Genomic DNA, 25,746 nt, shown 5'->3' on the forward strand with positions numbered 1-25,746 from the left:
GGTGAGACAGCCGTTCACGTTAGTGTTTGAGACAACAGATGTCAATGGATGAATAACCTCGATGAAATCATTGAATTCAGCGAGCCAGGTTTTCAACAGCAACTCTTCAGAACAACAACGCTTTCAACGTTTTGGTGTCAACAAATGGTAACGTACCCTGTTATTGCTAAGAAAGCTCTGGAGATTTTCATACCGTTTGTTACAACATATCTTTGCGAGCAATCCTTTTTCGAGTGCTGGACATGAAAACGAAGAAAAGGAACAGACTTTGTTGCGAAAATGACATGAGAGTGGCACTTGCCAAGTGAAGCCGCGCATTTCTGAAACTGGTCTCTGAAAGGCAACAGCAGAACGTCACCTGATTTGCAGTAATATTCATTATTATGTTTTTGTTTTTGGATGAAAATCATGTTTTGATGATTTTGTTTTTGAACACACGGTGTTGATGTTTGATGCACGGTCATTTTGATGCACCAGTAAAATATATACCTATGTTTTTGAATTTGAAAAAATCATATTATTTTTCCAATTAAGAAGGGTTCGGTGAAATGCGCGTATGAAACTGGTGGGTTCAGTACCTCCAACAAGGTTAAGAACCACTGGGTTAAGGTTTAGAAGGAAGTGGCAAGTACATCAACATACTGCTTAAAGTACAGAGGAGTCAACATACTGGCTTAAAGTACAGAGGAGTCAACATACTTGCTAAAGTACAGAGGAGTCAACATACTTGCTTTGAAAGTACAGAGGGAGTCAACATACTCTTAAAGTACAGAGGGAGTCACATACTGCTTTAAAGTACAGAGGGAGCCAACATACTTGCTTAAAGTACAGAGGAGTCAACTACTGGCTTAAAAGTACAGAGGGAGTCAAATACTTGCTTAACATACAGAGGATCAACATACTTGGCTTAAAGTACAGGGTGAGTCAACAGTTAACTGGCTTAAAGTACAGAGGAGTCAACATTACTTGCTTAAAGTACAGAGCGGAGTCACATACTGGCTTAAAAGTACAGAGGGAGTCAACATACTTGACTTAAAAGTTTACAGAGGGAGTCAACTACTTGCTTAAAGTACAGAGGGAGTCAACATACTTGCTTAAAGTACAGAGGGAGTCAACATACTGGCTTAAAGTTACAGGAGGAGTCAACATACTTGCTTAAAGTACAGAGGGATCAACTTACTGGCTTAAAGTATAGAGGGAGTCAAACATACTGGCTTAAAGTATAGAGGGAGTCAACATACTGGCTTAAAGTAAGAGGGAGTCAACATACTGGCTTAAAGTATAGAGGAGTCAACATATGGCTTAAAGTATAGAGGAGTCAACATACTGGCTTAAAAAGTAGAGAGGGAGTCAAACATACTGGCTTAAGGTATAGGAGAGTCAACATACTGTTAAGCTATGGAGGGAGTTGAGTCCACAACCGTTTAACCTCTCTCTGGGGGAATTAAATAGAAACTACCAAAAAAACATATTTTTCATGAATTTCTGTTCAGTGTGATTGCAGGCTGGACCTTTTAAAACACAATCTGTTTTGTCCATTTAGGGGGGGGGGGGGGGGGGAAGCGCGAGGGTGAGAGAGCGGGAAAGGGAAAGAGAGAAAGAGTTGTGTGAGGGGATGATAGGGAATTGTGGGGAGAGGAAATTGCAGGCTGGACCTTTTAAAACACAATCTGTTTTGTCCATTTAAACCTAAATGCCTTACCCTATGCTGCTGCTGCTGGCTCCACTTGGGGGATCTAAAGTGGCCAAAAAGTATGCAAAATGGCCAAAAATATGTGGACACCGGCTCGTCGAACATCTAATTTCAAAATCATGGGCATTAATATGGAGTTGGTACCCCTTTTGCTGCTATAACAGCCTCCACTCTTCTGGGAAGTCTTTCCACTAGATGTTGGAACATTGCTGCGGGCACTTGCTTCCATACAGCCACAAGAGCATTAGTGAGGTCGGGCACTGATGTTGGGCGATTAGGCCTGGCTCGCAGTCTGCATTCCAATTCATCCCAAAGGAGTTCGATGGGGTTGAGTTCAGGGCTCTTTCCAGGCCGGTCAAGTTATTCCATACCGATCTTGACAAACCACTTCTTTATGGACCTCGCTTTGTGCACAGGAGCATTGTCATGCTGAAACAGGAAAGGGCCTTCCCCAAACTGTTGCCACAAAGTTGGAAGAACAGAATCGTCTAGAATGTCATTGTGTGCTGTAGCGTTAAGGTTTCCCTTCACTGAAACTAAGGGGCCTAGCCCGAACCATGAAAAACAGCCCTAGGCCACTATTCCTCCTCCACCAAACTTTACAATTGGCACTACGCATTCAGGCAGGTAGAGTTCTCCTGGCATCCGCCAAACCCAGATTAGTCAGTCAGACTGTCAGATGGTGAAGCGTGATTCATCACTCCAGAGAACCGGTTTCCACTGCTCCAGATTCCAATGGCAGCTTACTTTACACCAATCCAGCAGATGCTTGGCATTGCGCATGGTGATCTTAGGCTTGTGTGCGGCTGCTCGGCTATGGAAACCCATTTCATGAAGTTCCCGACGAACAGTTCTGTGCTGACGTTGATTCCAGAGGCAGTTTGAACTCGGTAGTGAGTTTTGCAACTGAGGACAGCACTCGGCAGTCCTATTCTGTGAGCTTGTGTGGCCTACCACTTCGTGGCTGAGCTGTTTTTTCTCCTAGACATTTCCACTTCATAATAACAGCACTTACAGTTGACCGGGGAAACTCTAGCAGAGCAGAAATTTGACAAACGGACTTGTTGGAAAGGTAGCATCCTATGACCGCGCCACGTTGAAAGTCACTGAGCTCTTCAGTAAGGCAATTCTACTGTCAACGTTTGTCTATGGAGAATGCATGGTTGTGTGCTCAATTTTATACACCTGTCAGCAACACGTGTGGTTGAAATAGCCAAATCCACTAATTTGAAGGACTGTCCACATACTTTTTTGTTATATATATATATATAGTGTAGCTTAAAGAGGTAGTCTGTTTTTATATCCCTCATCTCTATGGATCTCTCTTCCAGCCGCATAATCCATTTATCTTTATTCCCTTTTACAGCAAACTGGCTTAAGGTACGGAGGGAGTAAATATACTGGCTTAAGCTATAGAGGGAGTCAACACACTGGCATAAGGTACGGAGGGAGCCAACATACTGGCTTAAGGTACAACGGGAGTCAACATACTGGCTTAAGGTACGGAGGGAGTCAACATACTGGCTTAAGGTACGGAGAGAGTCAACATGCATGTCTGGAATGCCTACTAATGAAAGGAAAGAAAGTGAAGTCCAGAATTCCAAGTAGGGCCAACAAAAGTATAATTCCTTCCAGTAATACTCTCTCTCTCTCGGCCTCGGCTCCGTCCGCTGACCAGCGGTGATTAACATTGTCAATGAGGTGTGACTGTCCTTGTATCCTGGAGAGTCTGGGCTCTGATCATAGACTGTAAGGAAGAGGAAGAATTCCACAGCAGATACACTGTCTATTGGCCAGTGAGTCCGGTAGGGGCATTTGGTCTGTCGAAGAGTCCAATGCACAACAAAGCTGTTGGCATGCGCCTGTACTCTGAGCTTGGAGAAAGGGAGTTGGGATCTGTGGAATGTTTTTGATTATGAACTCTTAAGCAGGACTTAGGTCTAATGTGTTCTCTGTGCCAGAGTCTTTGCCTTCAGGAGGTCAGGGTGAGCCTGGTGAAAACTGATAGTCCTACCACACCAAGACCACAGGATAACCCTACCATCCCCATAGGCTAACCCTACCACATCATCCCAGACCACAGGATAACCCTACCATCCCCATAGGTTAACCCTACCACATCATCCCAGACCACAGGATAACCCTACCATCCCATAGGTTAACCCTACCACATCATCCCAGACCACAGGATAACCCTACCAAACCATCCCAGACCATAGGTTAACCCTACCACATCATCCTAGAATATAGGTTAACCCTACCACACCATACCAGACCACAGGTTAACCCTACCACACCATCCCAGACCATAGGTTAACCCTACCAAACCATCCCAGATCATAAGTTAACCCTACCAAACCATCCCAGACCATAGGTTAACCCTACCACATCATCATAGAACATAGGTTAATCCTACCACATCATCCTAGAACATAGGTTAACCCTACCACATCATCCTAGAACATAGTCTAGTCTATATACAATAACACCAAGCCTAGTCTATATGTATTAACACCAAGCCTAGTCTATAGGCATTAACACCAAGCCTAGTCTATAGACATTAACACCAAGCCTAGTATATAGACATTAACACCAAGCCTAGTCTATAGACATTAACACCAAGCCTAGTCTACAGGCATTAACACCAAGCCTAGTCTATAGGCATTAACACCAAGCCTAGTCTATAGGCATTAACACCAAGCCTAGTCTGTAGACATTAACACAAACCCTATAGACAATAAAACCAAGCCTAGTCTATAGGCATTAACACCAAGCCTAGTCTATAGACATTAACACAAACCCTATAAAAATGAACACCAACCCTATAGACATTAACACCAAGCCTAGTCTATAGACAGTAACACCAAGTCTAGTCTACAGGCATTAACACCAAGGCCAGTCTAGACATTAACACAAACCCTAGACATAAATACCAAGCCTATAGACATTAACACCAAGTCTAGTCTATATACATTAACACCAAGTCTAGTCTATAGACAATAACACCAAGTCTAGTCTATAGACAATAACACCAAGTCTATTCTGTAGACATCAACACCAAGTCTATAGACATCAACATCAGGCCTATAGACATTAACACCAAGTGTAGTCTATAGACATTAACACCAAGTCTATAGAGATTAACACCAACCCTATAGACATTAACACCAATATGATGAAAATATGTTGTTGAACACAGCAATACATTTATAAAATGAATCCATTATTTAAGATCAGTGTGTGGTACGGAAAAGAAGGACATAGGCCTACATACTGGGTTGGACCTGGTCGTGAGATGATTTCACCAACAACTTGATGTTGTTAGGTGACTGTAGACATGTGATGGTGTTAGGTGACTGTAGACATGTGATGGTGTTAGGTGACTGTAGACATGTGATGGTGTTAGGTGCTGTAGAACATGTGATGGTGTTAGGTGACTGTAGACAATAGGATGCAAAATAGTAGAGAGAGACACTAGAGAGAGAGCGAGAGAGCGAGAGCGAGGAGCGAGAGAGAGAGAGAGAGAGAGAGAGAGAGAGAGAGAGAGAGAGAGAGAGAGAGAGAGAGAAAGGGAGAGACACTGATCCAGCCTGTGTCTCCTTCTCCCTCCAGGAGCCCTGCAATTCTGGGCTGGTGGAGGGCCTCAGTGTTAGCATCATAGGGTTCTGGGAAAGCTGAGGGGTGTGGGCACTGAGCAGATCCTGTTTCCACACCGACCAGTCAGCAAATTGCGCACAGTCTTTAAAGTTCCACTTGCTGTTTTCAGGAGCAGGGCAGGTCGGAGGTCCGTGTGAGCGTGTCAGGCAGGCAAAATGAAACATCAGTGCTCCTGTGACGCAGCCCTCCAACACTTTTTTCCTGAAATGATGTTTGAGCGATGCATCATTGTTCTGCCTGAGTAAGAACACTCTAACTGCCTGGTTTGGAAATAGGCTAACTCTTTAGACTCATCACATACGCGGCTGTTACTGTTTATTATCTATCCTGTTGCCTAGTCACTTTATCCCTACCTATATGTACATATCTAACTCAACTACCTCGTATCCCTGCATTCCTTGTGTTATTCTTTTTCTACTATTTCTCTTTTTTTTTTTCCTCTGCGTTGTTGGGAATGACCCGTAAGTAAGCATTTCACTGTTAGTCTACACCTGTTGTTTAAGAAGCATGTGACAAATATAATTTGATTTTGATTTAAAGAAGATGTCATGTGTCCATGGGATTCAGAGGGACAAAAGCCTGACCATGTCATCATGAGACCCACAAGCAGCAGGACTTCACCCAGACACTTACAGGTCTTTCTCAATACCACAGTGTGAACTCCATTGTCCTTGCTCTGAGTAATGGCAGTAAGTGATCTGAGTACTGGAAGTAATCCAGACCCCCCAATTTCCACTTGTTTTGTATAAAATCTACAAACACACCTGTCGTTTTTCAAGTGAACAGATCAACAAATGAAGAAATGTTGCCATCAGACCTGGAACATGCGCTGAACATACAGTGGGTGGAAAAAAATAGTCTCAGAAGCATTTTAAAAGAGTAACCAAAAAGGCAAGAACCCGAAGAAGAGTTCAATCAAAAAGGAATCTAGTGGAAGAAAACTTGGGCCTGAATGACAAGTATCCAGATGTATTGGAAGCGAAAGGAGTGATAAAAAAAAGTAAAGTTTACAGATAATTCCCAGGCCTGTGACCTGGGTTTAGGAGGGAAAGAAGCTGGCCGCAACTGTGTTAAAGGCTACAACTACTATTACACTGCCACTATGGAGCTTTACACAGTATTTCACTGGGGGTGGCTAAAAATGACCCTCCATGAGTAGCAGCCCATCCCCCCTCCAGCACTGGGTCCAGTGACTGACAGACAGACAGAGAGCGAAACAGAGAGCGAGAGAGAATACCTGACCACTGTGACTGACCCAAAATGAAGGAAAGCTTTGACTATGTACATACAGACTCAGTGAGCACATAGACTTGCTATTGAGAAAGGCCACGGTAGGCAGACCTGGCTCTCAAGAGAAGACAGGCTATGTGCACACTGCCCACAAAATGAGGTGGAAACTAAGCTGCACTTCTTAACCTCCTGCCAAATATATGACCATATTAGAGACACATATTTCCCACAGATTACACAAAGAATTCGAAAAACAAATCCAATTTTGATAAACTCCGATACCTATTGTGTGAAATACCAGTTTGCAATCACAGCAGCAAAATTTGTGACCTGTTGCCGCAAGAAACGGGCAACCAGTGAAGAACAAACACCATTGTAAATACAACCCAAATTTATGTTTATTTATTTCCCCTTTTGTACTTTAACTATTTGCACATCGTTACAACACTGTATATAGACATAATATGACATTTTAAATTCCTTTGGAACTTTTGTGAGTGTAATGTTTACTGTTCATTTTTATTGTTTTTTTCACTTTTGTTTATTATCTATTTCACTTGCTTTGGAAATGTAAAACATTTCCCCATGCCAATAAAGGACTTTGAATTGAATTGAGAAAGACAGCTGTAAGAGAGAGAGAGAGTGAGAAAGAAATCAACAGTAGAAAGTCTGAGGACTGAGATAAATTAATGCATCACTTCACCACATCCAACCTTTACTTTTTGGCCTGTACCTGTTTGATTTTGCTAAGGCAGCAGGACTTCACAGGACACAAAGAGTAACTGTGCTGAGAATAGGATACAAATAATTCAAGTATTCTGCTTCTCCAGCCTCAGCCTAGCATGCAGAGGCACATGGAAGGTAGACCAGGAGTAGTGGGCATATATTCTGAGGAGAGTTCCACCCACCCGCCCACCCACCCACCAACACACACACGTCAATATCTGAATTAGGTCTAGACAACTAGACTAGAGGAGCTTTGCATTTGCCATCTTAAAGACAGGAGAGAGGTCTGAGTTCATGAATCAAAATCAAATCAAATTTGATTTGTCACATGAGCCGAATAGATGTGTAGACCTTACAGTGAAATGCAAACTGACAAGCCCTTAACCAACAATGCAGTTAAGAAAATATTTACTCAATAAACTAAATTATTTTTTTAAATAAAAAGTAACAATATAACAACATAAAATAACAATAACGAGGCTATATACAGGGGTGTACTGGTACCGAGTCAATGTGCGGGGGTACAGGTTAGTCAAGATCATTTGTACATGTAGGAAGGGGTAAAGTGGGGTAAAGTGACTATGCATAGACAATAAACAGCGAGAAGCAGCAGTGTAAAAACACTGAAAAATTTGTAGACCTCCACATGTCTGATTCATCCTTGGGAGCAATTTTCAAACGCCTGAAGGTACCACATTCATCTGTACAAACAATAGTATACAAGTATTAACACCATGAGACCACGCAGCCGTCAAACCACTCAGGAAGGAGTGGTTCTGTCCCAAAACCACGTACTCTGGTGCGAAAAGTGTAAATCAATCCCGGAACAACAGCAAAGGACCTTGTGAAGATGCTGGAGGAAACAGGTACACAAAGTATCTATATCCACAGTAAAACGAGTTCTATATCGACATAACCTGAAAGGCCGCTCCGCAAGGAAGAAGCCACTGCTCCAAAACCACCATAAAAAAGCCAGACTACGGTTTGCAACTGCACATGGGGACAAAGATCGTACTTTTTGGAGAAATGTCCTCTGGTCTGATGAAACAAATATAGAACTGTTTGGCCATAATGACCATCGTTATGTTTGGAGGAAAAAGGGGGAGGCTTGCAAGTCAAAGAACACCATCCATACTGTGAAGCATGGGGGTGGCAGCATCATGTTGGTGGTGGGTCGCTTATTGTTGACAGTAAGGGGATGGTGACTTCACAAATAGATGGCATCATCAGGGAAGGAAATTATGTGATATATTGAAGCAACATCTCAAGACATCAGTCAGGAAGTTAAAGCTGGTCGCAAATGGGTCTTCCAAATGGACAGATGACCCCAAGCATACTTCCAAAATTGTGGCAAAATGGCTTAAGACAAAAAGTCAGGTATTGGAGTGGCCATCACAAAGCCCTGACCTCAATCCTATAGAAAATTTGTGGGCAAAACTGAAAAAGCGTGTGCGAGCAAGGAGGCCTACAAACCTGACTCAGTTACACCAGCTCTGTCAGGAGGAATGGGCCAAAATTCACCCAACTTATTGTGGGAAGCTTGTGGAAGGCTACCCGAAACGTTTGACCCAAGTTAAACAATTTAAAGGCAATGCTACAAATACTATTTGAGTGTATGTAAACTTCTGACCCACTCGGAATGTGGATGAAAGAAATAAAAGCTGAAATAATAATTCCTTCAACTATTACTCTGACATTTCACATTCTTAAAATAAAGTTGTGATCCTAACTGTTTTAGGTAATTTTCTCGAGGATTAAATGTCAGGAATTGTGAAAAACTGAGTTTAAATGTATTTGGCTAAGGTGTATGTAAACTTCCGACTTCAACTGTAAGCATTACTTTTTCCAGGTGGAAAGGGCAGTGTGGATTGCGATTGAGATTGCGTCATCTGTGGATCTGTTGGGGCAGTATGTGAATTGGTCTAGGTTTTCCGGGATGATGGTGTTGATGTGAGCTATGCCCCAGCCTTTCAAAAGCACTTCATGGCTACTGACGTGAGTGCTACGGGGGGGGGGGGGTACACGGACCATCTTCCGTATTGAGCGAGTCACGTGTACTTCCAGCTTTAGTTTTGCTTGTAAGCAGTAATCAGTAGGATAGAATTATGGTCAGATCTGCCAAATGGAGGGCGAGGAGAACTTGTACGTGTCTCTCGTGTGTGGAGTAAAGGTGGGTCTCGATATTTTCCCTCTGATTGCACATGTGACATGCTGGGTAGAAATGAGTTAAAACGGATTTAAATTGCCTGAATTAAAGTCCCGGCCACTAGAGCACCACTTCTGGATGAGCATTTTTATTGTTTAATTATGGTCCTATACCAGTTTGTTTAGTGCGGTCCTTAGTGCCAGTGTCGTTCGTGTGGTAAATAGACGGCTGAGAAAAACATAGATGAAAACTCTCTTGGTAGATATATGTGGTCTACAGCTTATCATGAGGTACTCTACCTCAAGCGAGCATACCTCGAGACTTCCTTAATATTAGACACAGTGCAGCAGCTGTGATTGACAAATACCAGCACGCCCCCCCCCCCCCCCCCCTTGTCTTACCTACGGCTGCAGCTGTTCTGTCCAGCTGATGCACGTATAACCCGGCCAACTGTTATATTCCGCGTGTCGACTCCGTTGTTCCGTTGTAGGATAGTCTCGAACCGAGCTATCCCAGTTTACCTTCCAGTGATTGCACGTTGGCCACCATAAAGACAGAAGAAGGTCTGAGTTCATAAAGCCAGAGATATGGATATACTCTTACATTAAATTTGTTATATTTAATAGTTGTGTTTTTCATGTGTGAATTATTACACCAAAAATGACTTCAAATGCTTAAAATTCAAATGCCACAATAAAATGATGTTGTAATTTGGTAAGGCTTTGGAGACGTGCTTCCTATTCTCTCTCCCCACATGTCCCTTCTCCTTATCCTCCTCCATGTTTCTGCTCCACTGGGTTCCTTGGTCTGACAGCATTCCCCCCACATCACACACACCTCCACCCTCACACGCCCATAATGTACCCCAGACCCCAGTCTCCCCCCTCACACACACACACCTCACCCCCCCACGCCCATATGTACCCCAGACCCCTACCTCTCTCACACATTCCTCACCTCCTCTCAGACATGACTAACTACATTTGTTATGCGCAGGTCTCTGTTAGAAGAGGTTTCATCCAAAATCTTCACAGTCAATTGAGTGCCGGGCAACCTGGCCCTGACAATGAGGCTAACTCTGTTCCTCAGGGAAACATTAAAATGATGTGTACCTACAGACAGAGACAAGCACTGAGGGGTATCTCCCTTTCTCATCTTGCACTCATCACTGACATCTTAATGAGGCATACATACAAACTAGCAGTCAGCTCAAATCGACATAGAAAGCATTGACAACATGTTTTTTTTTAAGAAAAGAGGTTAAGCCAGAGAAGTGATGTACACAATATGAGCTCACAAACATTTGTAATAGTTGAGCTCATCATATGAGATGACGGCAGTACTTGGCGCACACCCCACCAACGATGCTGTCCTTGGTGTGTGACTGTGTGTTGAGGGCCAGTGTGGATTGGCACAACTAGACATGAATGCCATGAGTCAGAGGCAGGGGCTGAGCCAGGTAGGGGCCCACAAAGTGACCATTGACACGCCGAGGCACTCACGGTGCAAACAGTTCCAGAATATCGTCTCAAATGAATCAGTCATCTTGCCACTTGTACCTGTCAGTGGAGGCTGAGTTTCATCCCCAGAGGAGTGGCGTTACGTCCCCGACGGAGTGATGTTCACCGCGGCCCTGGCGGAGTGGTACTCTGTTCATCACGGCCCGTCGATCTGTTCACCACGGCCTCAGGTTCGTTTCCCCCTCGGCTGCTGTCACTCAGGGGTCACACTCACAGAGACGACGACCGCGCCTCCCCAAGCCCCTCCTCTCCCCTTCTCAAAGTTAAAGTCTTAAAACCCAGGGCAGCTGGCCAGAAAAAATACTTAAAGGTCCTGCTAATATAGAGTATTTTGAAATATGGACCCTGAAGAATAGAGCTATTTTAGACTCTGACATAAATCTCAGTGTGATAATAGGTGACAACTCTGAGCCAGAATATGAGGATTATATATGGTTAATAGAGGACTTCAACATTGTGCTCGTGTAACTTTGTGCACAGAAAATAATCATGGCTAGCACTCAAGTTTTGCCATCTGCACAACCTGAGGGTGATGGTGGTGGAATTCCATACTGAAGAGACAGAAAGACAGACACAGAGAGAGGAAATGGGGGACGACATCAAATGTGCAGAGTTTAAATACCTTGTAGAGGATCTGCTTACGTCTCTCACTTCACGGTCTTTGAGAAACACACATTTCTCAGGCCCATTCAAATCCTTTTGAGGAAGACTGGGGGAGACAATAGATGGCGTTGCCCTAAGCTTAAAGACAAACCAACTGTGAGAACAACACCGTGAAATAGCGAGACCTCCAGCAGACAACGGATTTAAAACTGGGGGAAGAGACAGCTGCTCATAGTGAGCCACGGTCATATCACATGGTCCTTTTATCAGGCCTGATCCACCATGGGACTGGGGGAGAGATATAAGAGGCAGCAACAGATGAGAAATCCCACAGGTGCAAGCCTATTCACTCCAGACAGCCACCCTGACACCCAAAAGCTCCTCCACTGAATTCGGACCAGTCAGCCAGGTGGTTCAGATTTCCTGGTTGGAGCCTATGGGTTTGGCTGGGTCTGTGTCCCGACTGCATCCTTGAAAAACCCACAACACTGCACCTAACAGCCCAAGCAACACAAGCTCCTCAGTTGCTAAAGCCTTCAAATTCCCAACTTTCAAACCACCCCACAACTCCCACACTCCTTATACATTCCAACAGCAGTGTGGATTCCACTCCGACAGCTGGCGTAATGAACAAGCCATGTGTGTGTGTGTGTGTGTGTGTGTGTGCTATGCTTTTGATTCTCTGCCGACGTGAGACCGAAATCCATGTGGCTACGGGCAAGAACACTACAGATCCATTGTCAGTTCACTCTGGTGCTGTCCAACAAGAACCACACAACTATGAAACAACCTCTGGTGTGAGTGACATATTTCCTGATTTAAGGAGACAACAACCTGGGCTCTGTGATGTCATTCAGACATACATCACCTGGGCTTACGGGGGGAGGGGGCTCTGTGATGTCAATCAGACATACATCACCTGGGCTTGCGGGGGAGGGGGGGGGGCTCTGTGAGGTCATTCAGACATACATCAGCTGGGCTTTCGGAGGGGGGCTCTCAGATGTCATTCAGAAATACATCACCTGGGCTTATTAGGGGCTCTATGATGTCATTCAGACATATCACCTGGGCTTATGGGGGAATCTGTGATGTCATTCAGACATACATCAGCTGGGCTTATGGATGGCTCTGTGATGTCATTCAGACATACATCAGCTGGTCTTATGGGGGGCTCTGTGATGTCATTCAGACATACCTCAAACCTCTCAGACATTAAGTGGCTGTTTTTTGGGGGGTAATACAGCTGACCTTTCACCCTAGCACCAAAGGAAATGCCTTTGGAGGCTGATTGGTTCAGGTTGTTTAGAAAGAGCGCAGGGGGCACTGGGTTAGTCCCACACACTGAACAAACCAGCGGTATGCAGCGAAGAGAGAGACTGACTTAGTCTATGGCTGTGTCCCAAATGGTACCCTATTCCCTATATAGTGCACAACATAGGGCTCTGGTCAAAAGCATTGCACTATGTAGGGAATAGGGTGCCATTTGGGACACTTAGAAAAGTAGAAAAATAAAAAAATATGTTATAAAAATGTATGCACTCTACTGTAAGTCGCTCTGGATAAGAGCGTCTGCTAAATGACTAAAATGTAAATGTAATGTAGTGTAGAGCAGGGGTTTCCAAACCTCTCCTCTGGGACCCCCAGCCGTTCCATGTAGTTGAACTATTCCAGAGCTAGCACACCTAATTCAAATTGTCAACTAATCAGCAAGACCTTGAATAGGTGAATTAGGTGAGCTAGTTCAGTATTACAACAAAATTGTGAAATGTCTGGGGGTACACAAGGAGAGGTTAGAAAACCACTAGTGGACACAGTATGACTGCCATCCGTCAATCACGTTAATGCTCAGTTTAGGTCCCAGAATGCTTGCGGGGGTCTCTCTCTCTCTCTGTCTCATCCTTCCTTACAGTCTCACACACACACACACACACACACACACACACCTGCTTAGGGGTGCAGGCCCCAACACAAACTGACACAGAAAATCCAAAAGAAAACAAGGAGAGCTGTCTCCGGTCCCAGGATTGCTTTTCAACATCTCATTTGTAATGCGACCAGGAGAACAGCTGGGAAGGTGGGGGAGGAGGGAAGTACATGCATACATATATACAGTGCCTTCAGAAAGTATTCACACCCCTTGCCTTTTTCAAAATAATGTTGTGTTACAGCCTGAATTTAAAATGGATTAAGGTTTCGATTTTTGTGTCACTGGCCTACACACAATACTCCATATGTCAAAGTGGAATAATAATTTATTTATATTTTTACAATTGAATTGTCATGCCCTGATCCTTTTTATGTCTATTTGGTTTGGTCAGGGTGTGATTTGGGGTGGGTATTCTATGTTCTTTAGTTCTATTATTTGTATTTCTATGTTTTGGCCGGGTAGGGTTCTCAATCAGGGACAGCTGTCTATCATTGTCTCTGATTGAGAACCATACTTAGGTAGCCCTTTTTCCCACCTGTCTTGGTGGGAGGTTAACTCTGTTTGTGGCATTAGCCCTTTAGCTTCACGGTTGTTTTGGATTGTTTATTGTTTTTGTCGGCGTCATATAAATAAAGGAATATGTACGCTCACCACGCTGCACCTTGGTCTACTTCTGTTGACGGCCGTGACATGAATAAAAAATGAAAAGGTATTCAACCCCTTTGTTATGGCAACCTTAAATAAGTTCAGGACAAAAAATGTGCTTAACAAGTCACATAATAAGTTGCATGGACTCACTCTGTGTGCAATACTAGTGTTTAACATGATTTTTTTTATGACTACCTCATCTCTGTAGCCCACATTTACAATTATCTGTAAAGCCCCTCAATCAAGTAGTCAAGGTATTTTATTATTATTATTTTTCCTGATATCCAATTACCATCTTGTCTCATCGCTGCAACTCCCCAATGGGCACGGGAGAGGCGAAGGTCGAGTCATGCGTCGTCCGAAACATGACCCGTCAAACCGCGCTTCTTAATTAACACCCTCCCCTAACCCGGACGACGCTGAGACAATTGTGCGCCTCCCTATGGGACTCCCGGTCACAGCCGTTGTGATACAGCCTGGGATCAAACCCGGGTCTGTAGTGACACCTCAAGCACTGTGACGCAGTGCCTTAACTTCTTATGGCTGGGGGGCAGTATTGAGTAGCTTGGATGAATAAGGTGCCCAGAGTAAACTGCCTGCTACTCAGGCCCAGAAGCTAAGATATGCATATTATTAGTAGATTAGGATAGAAAACACTCTGAAGTTTCTAAAACTGTTTGAATGATGTCTGTGAGTAAAACAGAACTCATATGGCAGGCAATAACCTGGGAGAAAATCCAACCAGGAAGTGGGAAATCTGAGGTTTGTAGGTTTTCAAGTCTTTCCTAGTGCTCGCGCCTCATGAATTTGGATTTGTGAACTAAACGCGCAAACAAAAAGGAGGTATTTGGACATAAATGATGGACTTTATCGAACAAAACAAACATTTATTGTGGAACTGGGATTCCTGGGAGTGCATTCTGATGAAGATCATCAAAGGTAAGTGAATATTTATAATGCTATTTCTGACTTCTGTTGACTCCACAACATGGCGGGTATCTGTATGGCTTGTTTTGGTCTCTGAGCGCTGTACTCAGATTATTGCATGGTGTGCTTTTTCCGTAAAGCTTTTTTGAAATCTGACACAGCAGTTGCATTAAGGAGAAGTTTATCTATAATTCCATGCATAACACTTGTATCCTTTATCAATTTTTATTATGAGTATTTCTGTAAATTGATGTGGCTCTCTGCAAAATCACCGGATGTTTTGGAAGCAAAACATTACTGAACATAACGTGCCAATGTAAACTGAGATTTTTGGATATAAATATGAACTTTATCGAACAAAACATACATGTATTGTGTAACATGAAGTCCTATGAGTGTCATCTGATGAAGATCATCAAAGGTTAGTGATTCATTTTATCTCTATTTATGCTTTTTGTGACTCCTCTCTTTGGCTGGAAAAATTGATGTGTTTTTCTGTGACTAGGTGCTGACCTAACATAATCTTATGGTATGTTTTTGTCGTAAAGCCTTTTTGAAATCGGACACTGTGGTGGGATTAACAACAAGTGTATCTTTAAAATGGTGTATAATACTTGTATGTTTGAGGAATTTTAATTATGAGATTTCTGTTGTTTGAATTTGGAGCCCTGCACTTTCACTGGCTGTTGTCATAACGATCCCGTTAACGGGATTTCAGCAGTAAGAAGTTAAGATCTCTGAGCCACTCGGGAGGCCCAGAGTAGTCAATTTCAAGTACAAATTCAACCACAAAGACCAGGGAGTGCCTCACAAAGAAGAGTCTTGATGATCATCCAGGTGCTTTAAAAAAAAACTTGAGTCAACTTTTTGGATGACATTTGTTTTTGCCAGACATAATGTTACCAAACACTGCATACCACATTAAGAACCTTATTCCAACGGTCAGGCATGGTGATGGTAATATGATGCTTTGGTGAAGCTTTACTGCTTCAGGACCTGGATGACTTGCCTTAATAGAAGGAACTATGAATTCTGCTCTGTATCAGAGAATTCTACAGGAGAATGTCAGACCATGTGTCTGTGAGCTGAAGCTGAAGCACAGCTGGGTCATACAGCAAGACAATGATCCAAAACACACAATCAAGTCTACAGTGCATTCGTAAATTATTCAGACCCCTTGACTTTTTCCACATTTTGTTACGTTACAGCCTTATTCTAAAATTGATTAAAACATTGTTTTTTTCCGCACACAATACCCCATAATTACAAAGCAAAAACAGTTTTTTAGGAATTTTTGCCAATGTATAAAAAAAATATCACATTTACGTAAGTATTCAGACCCTTTACTCAGTGCTTTATTTAAGCACCTTAGACAGCAATTACAGCCTCGAGTCTTCTTGGATATGACGCTACAAGCTTGGCACACCTGTATTTGGGGAGTTTCTCCCATTCTTCTCTGCAGATCCTCTCAAGCTCTGTCAGGTCGGAAGGGGGGGCGACGCTGCACAGCTATTTTCAGGTCTCTCCAGAGATGTTCGATCGGGTTCAAGTCCGGGCTCTGGTTGAGTCACTCAAGGACATTCAGAAACGTGTCCCGAAGTCACTCCTGCGCTGTCTTGGCTGTGTGCTTAGGGTCGGTGTCCTGTTGGAAGGTGAACCTTCACCCCACTCTGAGGTCCTGAATGCTCTGGAGCAGGTTTTCATCAAGGATCTCTCTGTACTTTGCTCCGTTCATCTTCCCTTCAAACCTGACTAGTCTCCCAGTCCCTGCCATTGAAAAAGTGTCAGAGTGACACTCCCCTGAATACTCAGTTTGGCCGGGCAGCCAGCTCTAGGAAAAGTCTTGGTGGTTCCAAACTTCTTCCATTTAAGAATGACGGAGGCTAATGTGTTGTTGGGGGCATTCAATGCTGAAGAAATTGTTTGGAAGCCTTCCCCAGATCTGTGCCTCGACACAATCCTGTCTCGAAGATCTACGCACAATTCCTTCGACCCCATGGCTTCGTTTTTGCTTTGACATGCACGGTCAACTGTGGGACCTAATATAGACAGGTGTGTGCCTTTCCAAATCATGTCCATTCAATTGAATTTACCACAGGTGGACTCCAATCAAGTTGTAGAAACATCTCAAAGATGATCAATGGAAACAGGATGAACCTAGAGCTCAATTTTGAGTCTCATAGCAAAGGGTCTGAATACTTATTATTCTTTTAAAAAATTAAAAAATTTTGCTAAAGTTTCTAAAAACCTGTTTTCGCTTTGTCATTATGGGGTATTGTGTGTAGATTGATGAGCAAAAAATGTCATTTAATCCATTTTAGAATAAAGCAGAACATTACAAAATGTGGAAAAAGTCATGGGGTCTGAATACTTTCTGAATGCACTTTACATGAAAATGGTTAAAAAGTTTTGGAATGGCCTAGTCAAAGTCCAGACCTAATACCGATTGGGATGTTGTTGCAGGACTTGAGACAAGCAGTTCATGCTTGAAAACCCCCAAATGTTGCTGAGTGAAAGCAATTCCTCCACAGCGACGTGAGAGACTGATCAACAACTACAGGAAGTGTTTGGTTGGAGTCATTGCAGCTAAAGGTGGTACAACCAGTTATTGAGTGTAAGAGGGCAATTACTTTTTCACACAGGGGCATTGGGTGTTGCATAACTTTGTTTAATTAAATAAATAAGTATAATTGTTATTCGTTATTTGTAAACTCAGGCTCCCTTTATCTAATTTTAGGTTTTGGTTGAAGATCTGATAACATTCAGTATAAAAATAATAGCAAGAAAATCAGAAAGGGTGCAAATACTTTTTCACAGCACTGTACAGTATCTAATCAAGAAAGTGTTCAATTTTTCATTTTTTGTTTTGAAATTAATTTTATAATTTTTCTTCAAATTTGACAGTACAAATTTGACAGTATTTTGAGCAGATTATTGACAAAGAAAAGACAATCAAATCCATTTTAATTCCACTTTGTAACCCAACAAAATGTGGAAAAAGTACCGGGGTGTGAATACTCTCTGAAGGCACACAAAGAGGAGAAAAAGCAGAATCTGCAGGAGGACTGGTGTGTTATTGTAAGCCCCTGGTGAAAGGTCAGGCATGCACACTCCCTGCTGCCCTCTGACCTGTAGCAATGACCAAACACAGGCTCCAGCCACCAACAATAAACTATTGTTTCACCACTGTACGACACAATGCACTGTCTGTGAGAGTATGTGCTGCCCAGCCTCCTCACCCTCGTGCTGCCCAGCCTCCTCACCCTCCTGCCACCCAGCCTCCTCACCCTCCTGCTGCCCAGCCAAAGCTGTGTCTGACCTAGACTCAACAGACCTCTAGTCTGCCTGTCTATGTTGTGGCTATTTCAGGCTGGAAAGTATGTCAGTGTGGGTGTGGCATAATTCCAATACATCCGCAACAATATAAAGATGTTGCCTTCAGTGGCTAATGTGTTTGCAACATTGATTGACGCAGACTGGGGTAGATGCTTCTGGCTAGCCTAATGGAAGTCATGTCAGACAAGATTGGAGGACTGCAGGGAGGACTGGTGAAAACAGTAGGCCAGTTGGACTGCAGGAGAACTCTCCATCTTTCACTCCTCTATTCTAATTGAGCTGTTTCTCCTCATTCCTACACAGGGCACCTATCCCAGTCGCATTGAACACCATGATTCTGTACCAGGAGGACTAGTGCAGGGTGTCCCCATACCACCCTCTGCCATTGTGGGATTTAAAAACCATCAACCTACCCCTGAGGTGTCTTGATGGACACATTAAAACACAAACACCAGACGTGCTAAACTAACATTGACTTTATAGCTCCTGTTTAATTCAGTTCCTTTTGAAGCCAGACTTTGTTTCCTAATCACCACATCCTCAACTCAGCAACATGCTGTTCCCAGTCTTAAATCAATTTACGACCTCCTGGGTAACACAGCTTCATTACTGGGGAATGTGATTAGCAGCCCGGTGCTAATAAGGAGAAGCGAGAGAAAGATGGTTGCTGTGTAAACACCATCTGACATGCTAATAATCACTTTATGGCCTGTAGTCTGACAGAAGCCTTGCTTTATGGATCTATACTCCCCATTGACATGAACTGGAGCAGATCTCTCATTCCTCACTCACACTCAGCTCTGTTTGTCATGTCTGGAAGACGGCTTATGTCTGAGCTTTGCCTGATGGTTTTGTGTGCATCATTTCCTGGAAATGCCAATAGGAATTTATTATAACAGTGCAATATAGTATTTACATTTTATGACACATTTGTCTCAATACACACACTTTGTCATTGTTAATAACATTGACTTTAATCAAGACATATGCATCAATCCCTATTCTAAATGTAACTACTGTTTGCTTAACCCACACTCCAGGCTCTGTGGATATTCTACAGAGCTGTGAAGGGACCAAAGGCTACCCAGTGGCTCAGCTATGTTTCTCCAACACTCTAAATTAACTTCACACATTCCCTCTGGCTTAGAGCTAGCCATAAACTGCTGCAGTGGGAGGAGTGTGAGGTGGGAAGGGAGAGATGGAGGGAGGGACTGAGGGAGAGATGGACGGAAAGAGGGTGAGATGGAGGGAGGGAAGGAGAGATGGAAGGAGAGAGAGGGACTCAACCTCATCTATATTTCTATTGACTTTTAGAAGGCTCAGAGGAATACAAGATAGTTAGATAAGCAGACTGTATTTATGTTCATTGTATACGTTTAGAGCATCAGCCCATTTGGTGGTTTACTCTATAAAGATGTGTCCAGATGCTCAATCATGAATCCTGGAGGTCTGCCTCTCATTGACACACCAGCATGTAGCCGCACGGTGGTCCTAGTTTGTACAAACAGCACAGCAGGCCCCTACAAACCAAACAGCTCCACCTCCAAAAGCCCCCACATCTCCACGTGTCCATATGGCTGCCCGTCTCCATTGACTAAATGCAATGCTGGTAGTATTTAGTCTACCTTTTCTGCACCACGATCCTGTACGTCATAATGAGTCGGACTTTACTAAACAAGACAACGATACCAAATTGAATGCAGTTCAATTTCATTTGTGATCATAATTTAGTTTTTTTTAACTGTTATGGTAACTATCCCATGACTTACTTGTTTCCCCATTTAGTTGGCACAGATGTTAATACCCACATTTCGGCATTAATGGTCTCTCTCTCGACCATGCAGACCCTGAATCATTGCATAAGCTTATACAGTTCATATGCCTCTCTGGCAGCTGGGCCCAAACTGTGCTTCCGCATGTAGCGGAAAATATTTGTCATCTGACGTGATGTTCTGCATTCCCCGTGCACCAAGGACACACAGGACCAGCAAACTCTTATTTAGGAGGGGAGAACTCAAATGGGGTCATGGGTTATTGTTGTTCCTTTGGAATGACATGTTAGTCATTTAGCAGACGCTCTTATCCAGAGTTGGCTCGAGGCCAGGGTCATCATTGTCCAGCACCCCTGGAGCAATTAGGGTTAATGGCCTTGCTCAAGTGCACAGACAGATTTTTCACCTAGTCGTCTTGGGGATTCGAACCAGCAACCTTTCAAAATGCATTCCCTACTCCACATCATAGCAATCAACCTGAACTCTAAGAAAAGTGTTGTTACGTGTCCTGTAGTTTTGAAAGTATGTTCCTTTTCTACTCCTGAAGTTCCCATCTGAAGGTATGAAACTAAGGTCACAAAATAATTATAGAATGTCAGCATATGTTTTGATGTGGACTCAAAATGTTCTACTGTATGTTGAGTTGTCATTGTTGAACGCCCACAGTATGTCCAAAGCCCAGCATTGGGTCAAATGGAGTGCAAAGTATCTCAGATCACGTGGAAAATAATCTCTGATTCGGTTTTAGTATCTCTGAGCTATTTTGTTTTCTGTACAACCACCATGCTTGTTTCAGTCTTATCAAACCTGTCATATCAGACTTCATGAAGAAAGGAAGAAGTTTGTTTCTCTAATATCCGCATGCCATCGTCTATCTCTCCCTCTGTGTACCCAGTGAGGCGCTAGCTAGGCTAACCCCAGTGAGGCGTTAGCTAGGCTAACTCCAGTGAGACGCTAACTAGGCTAACCCCAGTGAGGAACCCCCTCCGATATCATCACCAGGAAGACCAGTAAGTTTGTCTCTTCTACCTTTAAGCCCACAGCTATCTTTGCCGCATTGCTCCATTCACGATCAGAAACGCTGTGGCATTGCACAGCAAACAAACATAAATTGCCTAATCTAATCGCATTGCTCTCTATGGGTCTCTGTTGACTTTTGCTTAAGCGTCTCCGTGACTGCTTGGCTGTGTGACTCACTGATCCTATCTGCCTGAGCGCTGTGCGTTTGGCTCCCCATGTCCCCTTGCTTTCCCCACAAACAGACAGACAGAGAGGCAGACATACAGAAAGGCAGGCCAGAGCAGGCAGCAGGAGGGGTGAGGTGTTTGGGCAGCAGGAGGGGTGAGGTGTTTGGGCAGCAGGAGGGGTGAGGTGTTTGGGCAGCAGGAGGGGTGAGGTGTTTGGGCAGCAGGAGGGGTGAGGTGTTTGGGCAGCAGGAGGGTGAGGAGTACACTATCTGCACACTGCGCTGCAGTCAATAGGTGTGATTTAGGCAGGGTCCATTAGAAAACAGAGGGTGCCAAAAGCTGTGTGATCTAGGCAAGGTCCGTTAGAAAATGGAGGGTAGGCCCTAAGCCCGAATGGACTATATCACTAACTTGAGTTACACAACCACAATTGTGTACAGAAAAATACAAAGTTGTGAATCAGCTGCTTGCCGTAGATATCATCAGTCCTCACTGTGGTGAGGCACTTTTTGAAGATTGTTGCCTACAGATCTACTTCAGGTGAAAGGTTGTGGGTAGAGGGAATTGCTCATAAATATTCATTTTTGTAAACTAATTGTATCTGATCCCAACACTTTTTCACTAAAGCATACTTACCAGAAGTCCACTGGAAAGCTCTGATAATAAAATGATGTGCATTGCGAGCAAATACGGCTCTAGACAGTTAGCGTACAGTGGTAAGGCGCTGAGTTCCTGCTATCTATTACCACTTGCAGTGTAAATTCTTTTCCCCATGGGGTGCAAAGAAAACATTTGAAACGTGGACTTACATTTATTGAGGTATTGTTTTGGAAAGAAAAGTGTAATACACACCTTGAAAATTAAGATTAGGGGCTCAATTCAATACAACCCGCATTGCCGTATTTACGGAGTAGCTCTTTTTCCCAATAGTCAAATTATCTCATAGATCCGTCTTGGGTACTGTATAAAAACCTACTACTAGGGTGACTACTCTCACAGGTATGCTTTCACTTTTCAGAATTAAAAAGTGTGTCGGCATGAGATGAATGTTGTCAATAAAGGATAAGACAAATGTATACCTGCCCCATGTGGTATTACAAATCTCAACCATTGAACTATGAGCCAACAGTCTTAGCAGCCTGCACCACCAGTCATAGCGGTTAGGAAAAAATACAATGAGTTGACACGACCACCATTGTCATCCATTTCTTGTTACGATGGATGTAGCTACGAATAGAAACATATAATCCTCATAGTTTACATGTTTTTTTTCCTTAGTAAAAGCCCATAGATATGTATGAAATGGTAAGCAAAAACGTTGTATTTGGTCATATGTGGAAATGTGCCCTACTGCCTTTTAGAATGTTGTGTAACGTCAGTAGTCTATTCAAGGAAGCATCGTGCAAAATATATTGGCACACTCCACTTACCAAGACCATTGGCAAATAAGGCCCGCTGTCACCTGCTTTTATAGTAAGCCTTGCGGTGGTACCACCCAGCACATCTAGAAGGGAGTGTATTTCACACCGAACCCCTACCTTAAGATGACGTAGAGGCACCTTCTCAAGGTGCCTCTACATCACAAAAGTTCAATGGTAGAGTTGAACCGCTAGGAGGAAAGAGCTAGATTTACTACTAAAAGACCAAAATATATCACTTTTGCAATGAACTGTCAAAACGAAGACCAGAACTCAGGTGTCTCACTATAACTTAGCCTTAAACATCTGGTTTTCCATCAAAAAAAGTTTTAATTAAAACACTTTCAGTTGTTATTGTTGCTTCCTACTAAGTTACTACTTACCCCGTGCACAGTCCGACAACAGGATTATTTCACAAATGAGCAGGCAAATCCATAAATGCCCCATTCTTTCTGGATCGCAGGTTTCAGCACTTCAAATCTGGGATAAGGAGAAAACAAGACAATTCACAGTGAGACGAGGTGCGACAACACATACTGGTTTTATCCACATCATCTCTAAGCTACTGGATACGGTTTTACAACAACAATATTATCTCAAAAACGTTTCTTTGGAAGTGGGAGAGTCAAGGCATTGAGTAAATATAACAGACTTACAGTCGTGTAACTAGTGACATTAAAACAAGTTGTTAATCATTTAACTGGAAAATACAAGACTTCTGTTCCCAACACTAGAAAATGTGTTTCTGGAAAAGCAATTTAGGCTTTTTATTTATGATCTTCATTCAAACGAGCAGCTCTTATTCTGTTCATATGACCCTCTGTTTCTGGATAGAGGAGTTATTCTTTCTGCCACTTTGTACATCAAATTGTAAGTCATTTGAAATTATGAACATCCTTTAGAGTTTTGAATGTAATCTTTGATAAGAATTATCAACATAACATAACATTGACTGTTATATTAAAGCATCTGCTATTGGGGAACTAGACATGTCCTCCTAACTCATTGTATTAGAATTGGTTATAGATGCTGATGTATAAACTAAAGTTAATCTACCTGCTAATGAACCATCCACATAGATCATAAAATAAACATGTCCTATGTGAGTTGGGTCGAGGCCAGGGTCATCATTGTCCAGCACCCCTGGAGCAATTAGGGTTAAGTGCCTTGCTCAACAGATTTTTCACAGAGTCGACTCGGAAGTTTGGAACTACCTTTCGGTTACTGACCCAACTCGCGAACCACTAGGCTACATTCCGCTCTAGATCAGTGAGACATGGTGAATCAGTGGCATGACAACATTCTACACTCAAAAGTGGACAACAAATAATAGCTTTTATAAGGTAATATAGACTAACTATAATGTATGATGAACACAAACATTTTGATTTATGCAATACAGCTGTGTACTGCCCTATTAGTAAAACATTAGTAATAATCTGTAGTAGCAATTAACAGTTGTCTACTTATGCATTTTCTAAAACAAACATGCATCCTTCTAAAATCAGCTGCTTAAAAATAATCACATTGTAACCAGGGCCAATAACACATCTTAAAATAATACAAGTTAGTAAGTAGTGACTTACCTGAAATGTCCTGCAGCAATGATTTGTATTGAATCGGTTTCCCACTAACGGCAAGTCTATCATTCTTATTGCCTTTACATTTGCATCAAAGGTGATCTAATCCAAATAATCAACAAATCAATATCCACTAAATGTTGAACTGCACGCACTGTCGCTCAAGTACCTGTGGCTCAGTTATTGAAAACAATTGTACCCTCCAATACAAAGAACACTATTGAACGTCAATATCAAACATTCGAGAGATCAAATCTAGTTAGTTTTTTGAATGACAGTCATCACATAACGCTCGTGCGAGACCACCACACCGGACAGAACGCGTGCGTAAAAACTAAATAAATAAAAGTCCTCTGCTCGCGGTAGGCTACAGTTAACTCCTACCCTTATGAATTTCGGAAGAGACCCTGTAGGCCTAACCTGTTAATTTATTTTTTATCGCAATTTTCATTTGCATCCAAATATCTTTTTGCAATAATTGAGCTAACAGACCTTGCCATCCAGTAATCGACCACAGGCAAACAAACAGCCGAGGGAAAGGCGGTCCATCCCAGCTCAGAACTTTTGCCCAATCACAGTGTAGCCCTAGTCACAGCTACTCAACAAATTTTAAGAATTAACTCTTTCGTATTAGCCTACACTTAGGGCAGTTCTGCTGAAAACATGGACTACATTATAATAATACATATGATAGTTAATATTCAATTGAATTTCTATTCCCACTATGTAATCAGACAGATTGATTAATTAATGAAATGGTATGGTTTGGGTGTTAAAAATACACACTTGGCTAGCATTAGAAAATTGGTCAAAAACATTCATAAGAGAAAATTGTCATTTAAAGAAAAAATGTAATATGACAGTGTCATTTTATCAGACCCAGATGAAGCATTATCCTGGATGAAAACAAGCTCCATGTAAAATCTCCATTGAGAATTTACTCCTGGACTAGGTTAAATCTGCGTCCAGGAAATCGGCCCCATGTGGTTCCTAATAAATTCATCAAGTAACACACCGATGCACTGAGAAGGAACATTAGATGAACCTGCATAACAATAATTAATTTAATTTGTAAGGCGCTTCTCACACCCAAGGTGCTGAAGAAAATAACAAATGTAGTACAAATAATAATAAAAACAATCCAAAACACAGACGATTGTAAGCAGACAACAATCAAAGCTATATACAGGTGTTGTCAGATTCGGTGGGCAGGAGAACTGAATTAACAGAGGTCTTTGAAAGCTTTTCTGAAGAGCTCTGTCTTTAGCTGTTCCTTAAATGAGGCCAGAGACTCTGCAGCCCTGACAGTGACTGGAAGTGCGTTCCATAGCCGAGGAGCTGCACAACTGACAGCCCTGTCACCCATAGTTTTTAGT

The 25,746-nt window shown here is 42.7% G+C and overlaps 1 protein-coding gene across 2 annotated transcripts in view; it reads right to left on the reverse strand.

Annotated features, from left to right (window-relative positions):
- LOC111967324 (fibroblast growth factor receptor-like 1) overlaps nt 1-24,908 on the reverse strand; it is an 82,873-nt gene extending 57,965 nt beyond the window's left edge. For both annotated transcript variants that reach the window (XM_023992264.2, XM_023992262.2), the window contains exons 1-2: nt 24,377-24,908; nt 23,174-23,270 (exon numbers count right to left, since the gene is read on the reverse strand). In XM_023992264.2, coding sequence (XP_023848032.1) covers nt 23,174-23,237 — 64 coding nt within the window. In that variant the 5' untranslated portion in view covers nt 23,238-23,270; nt 24,377-24,908. The remainder of the gene's footprint in view (nt 1-23,173; nt 23,271-24,376) is intronic.
- Nucleotides 24,909-25,746: the final 838 nt, after the last annotated feature.

The sequence above is a fragment of the Salvelinus sp. IW2-2015 genome, linkage group LG8 (assembly GCF_002910315.2).
Source record: "Salvelinus sp. IW2-2015 linkage group LG8, ASM291031v2, whole genome shotgun sequence".
Classification (NCBI taxonomy): domain Eukaryota; kingdom Metazoa; phylum Chordata; class Actinopteri; order Salmoniformes; family Salmonidae; genus Salvelinus; species Salvelinus sp. IW2-2015.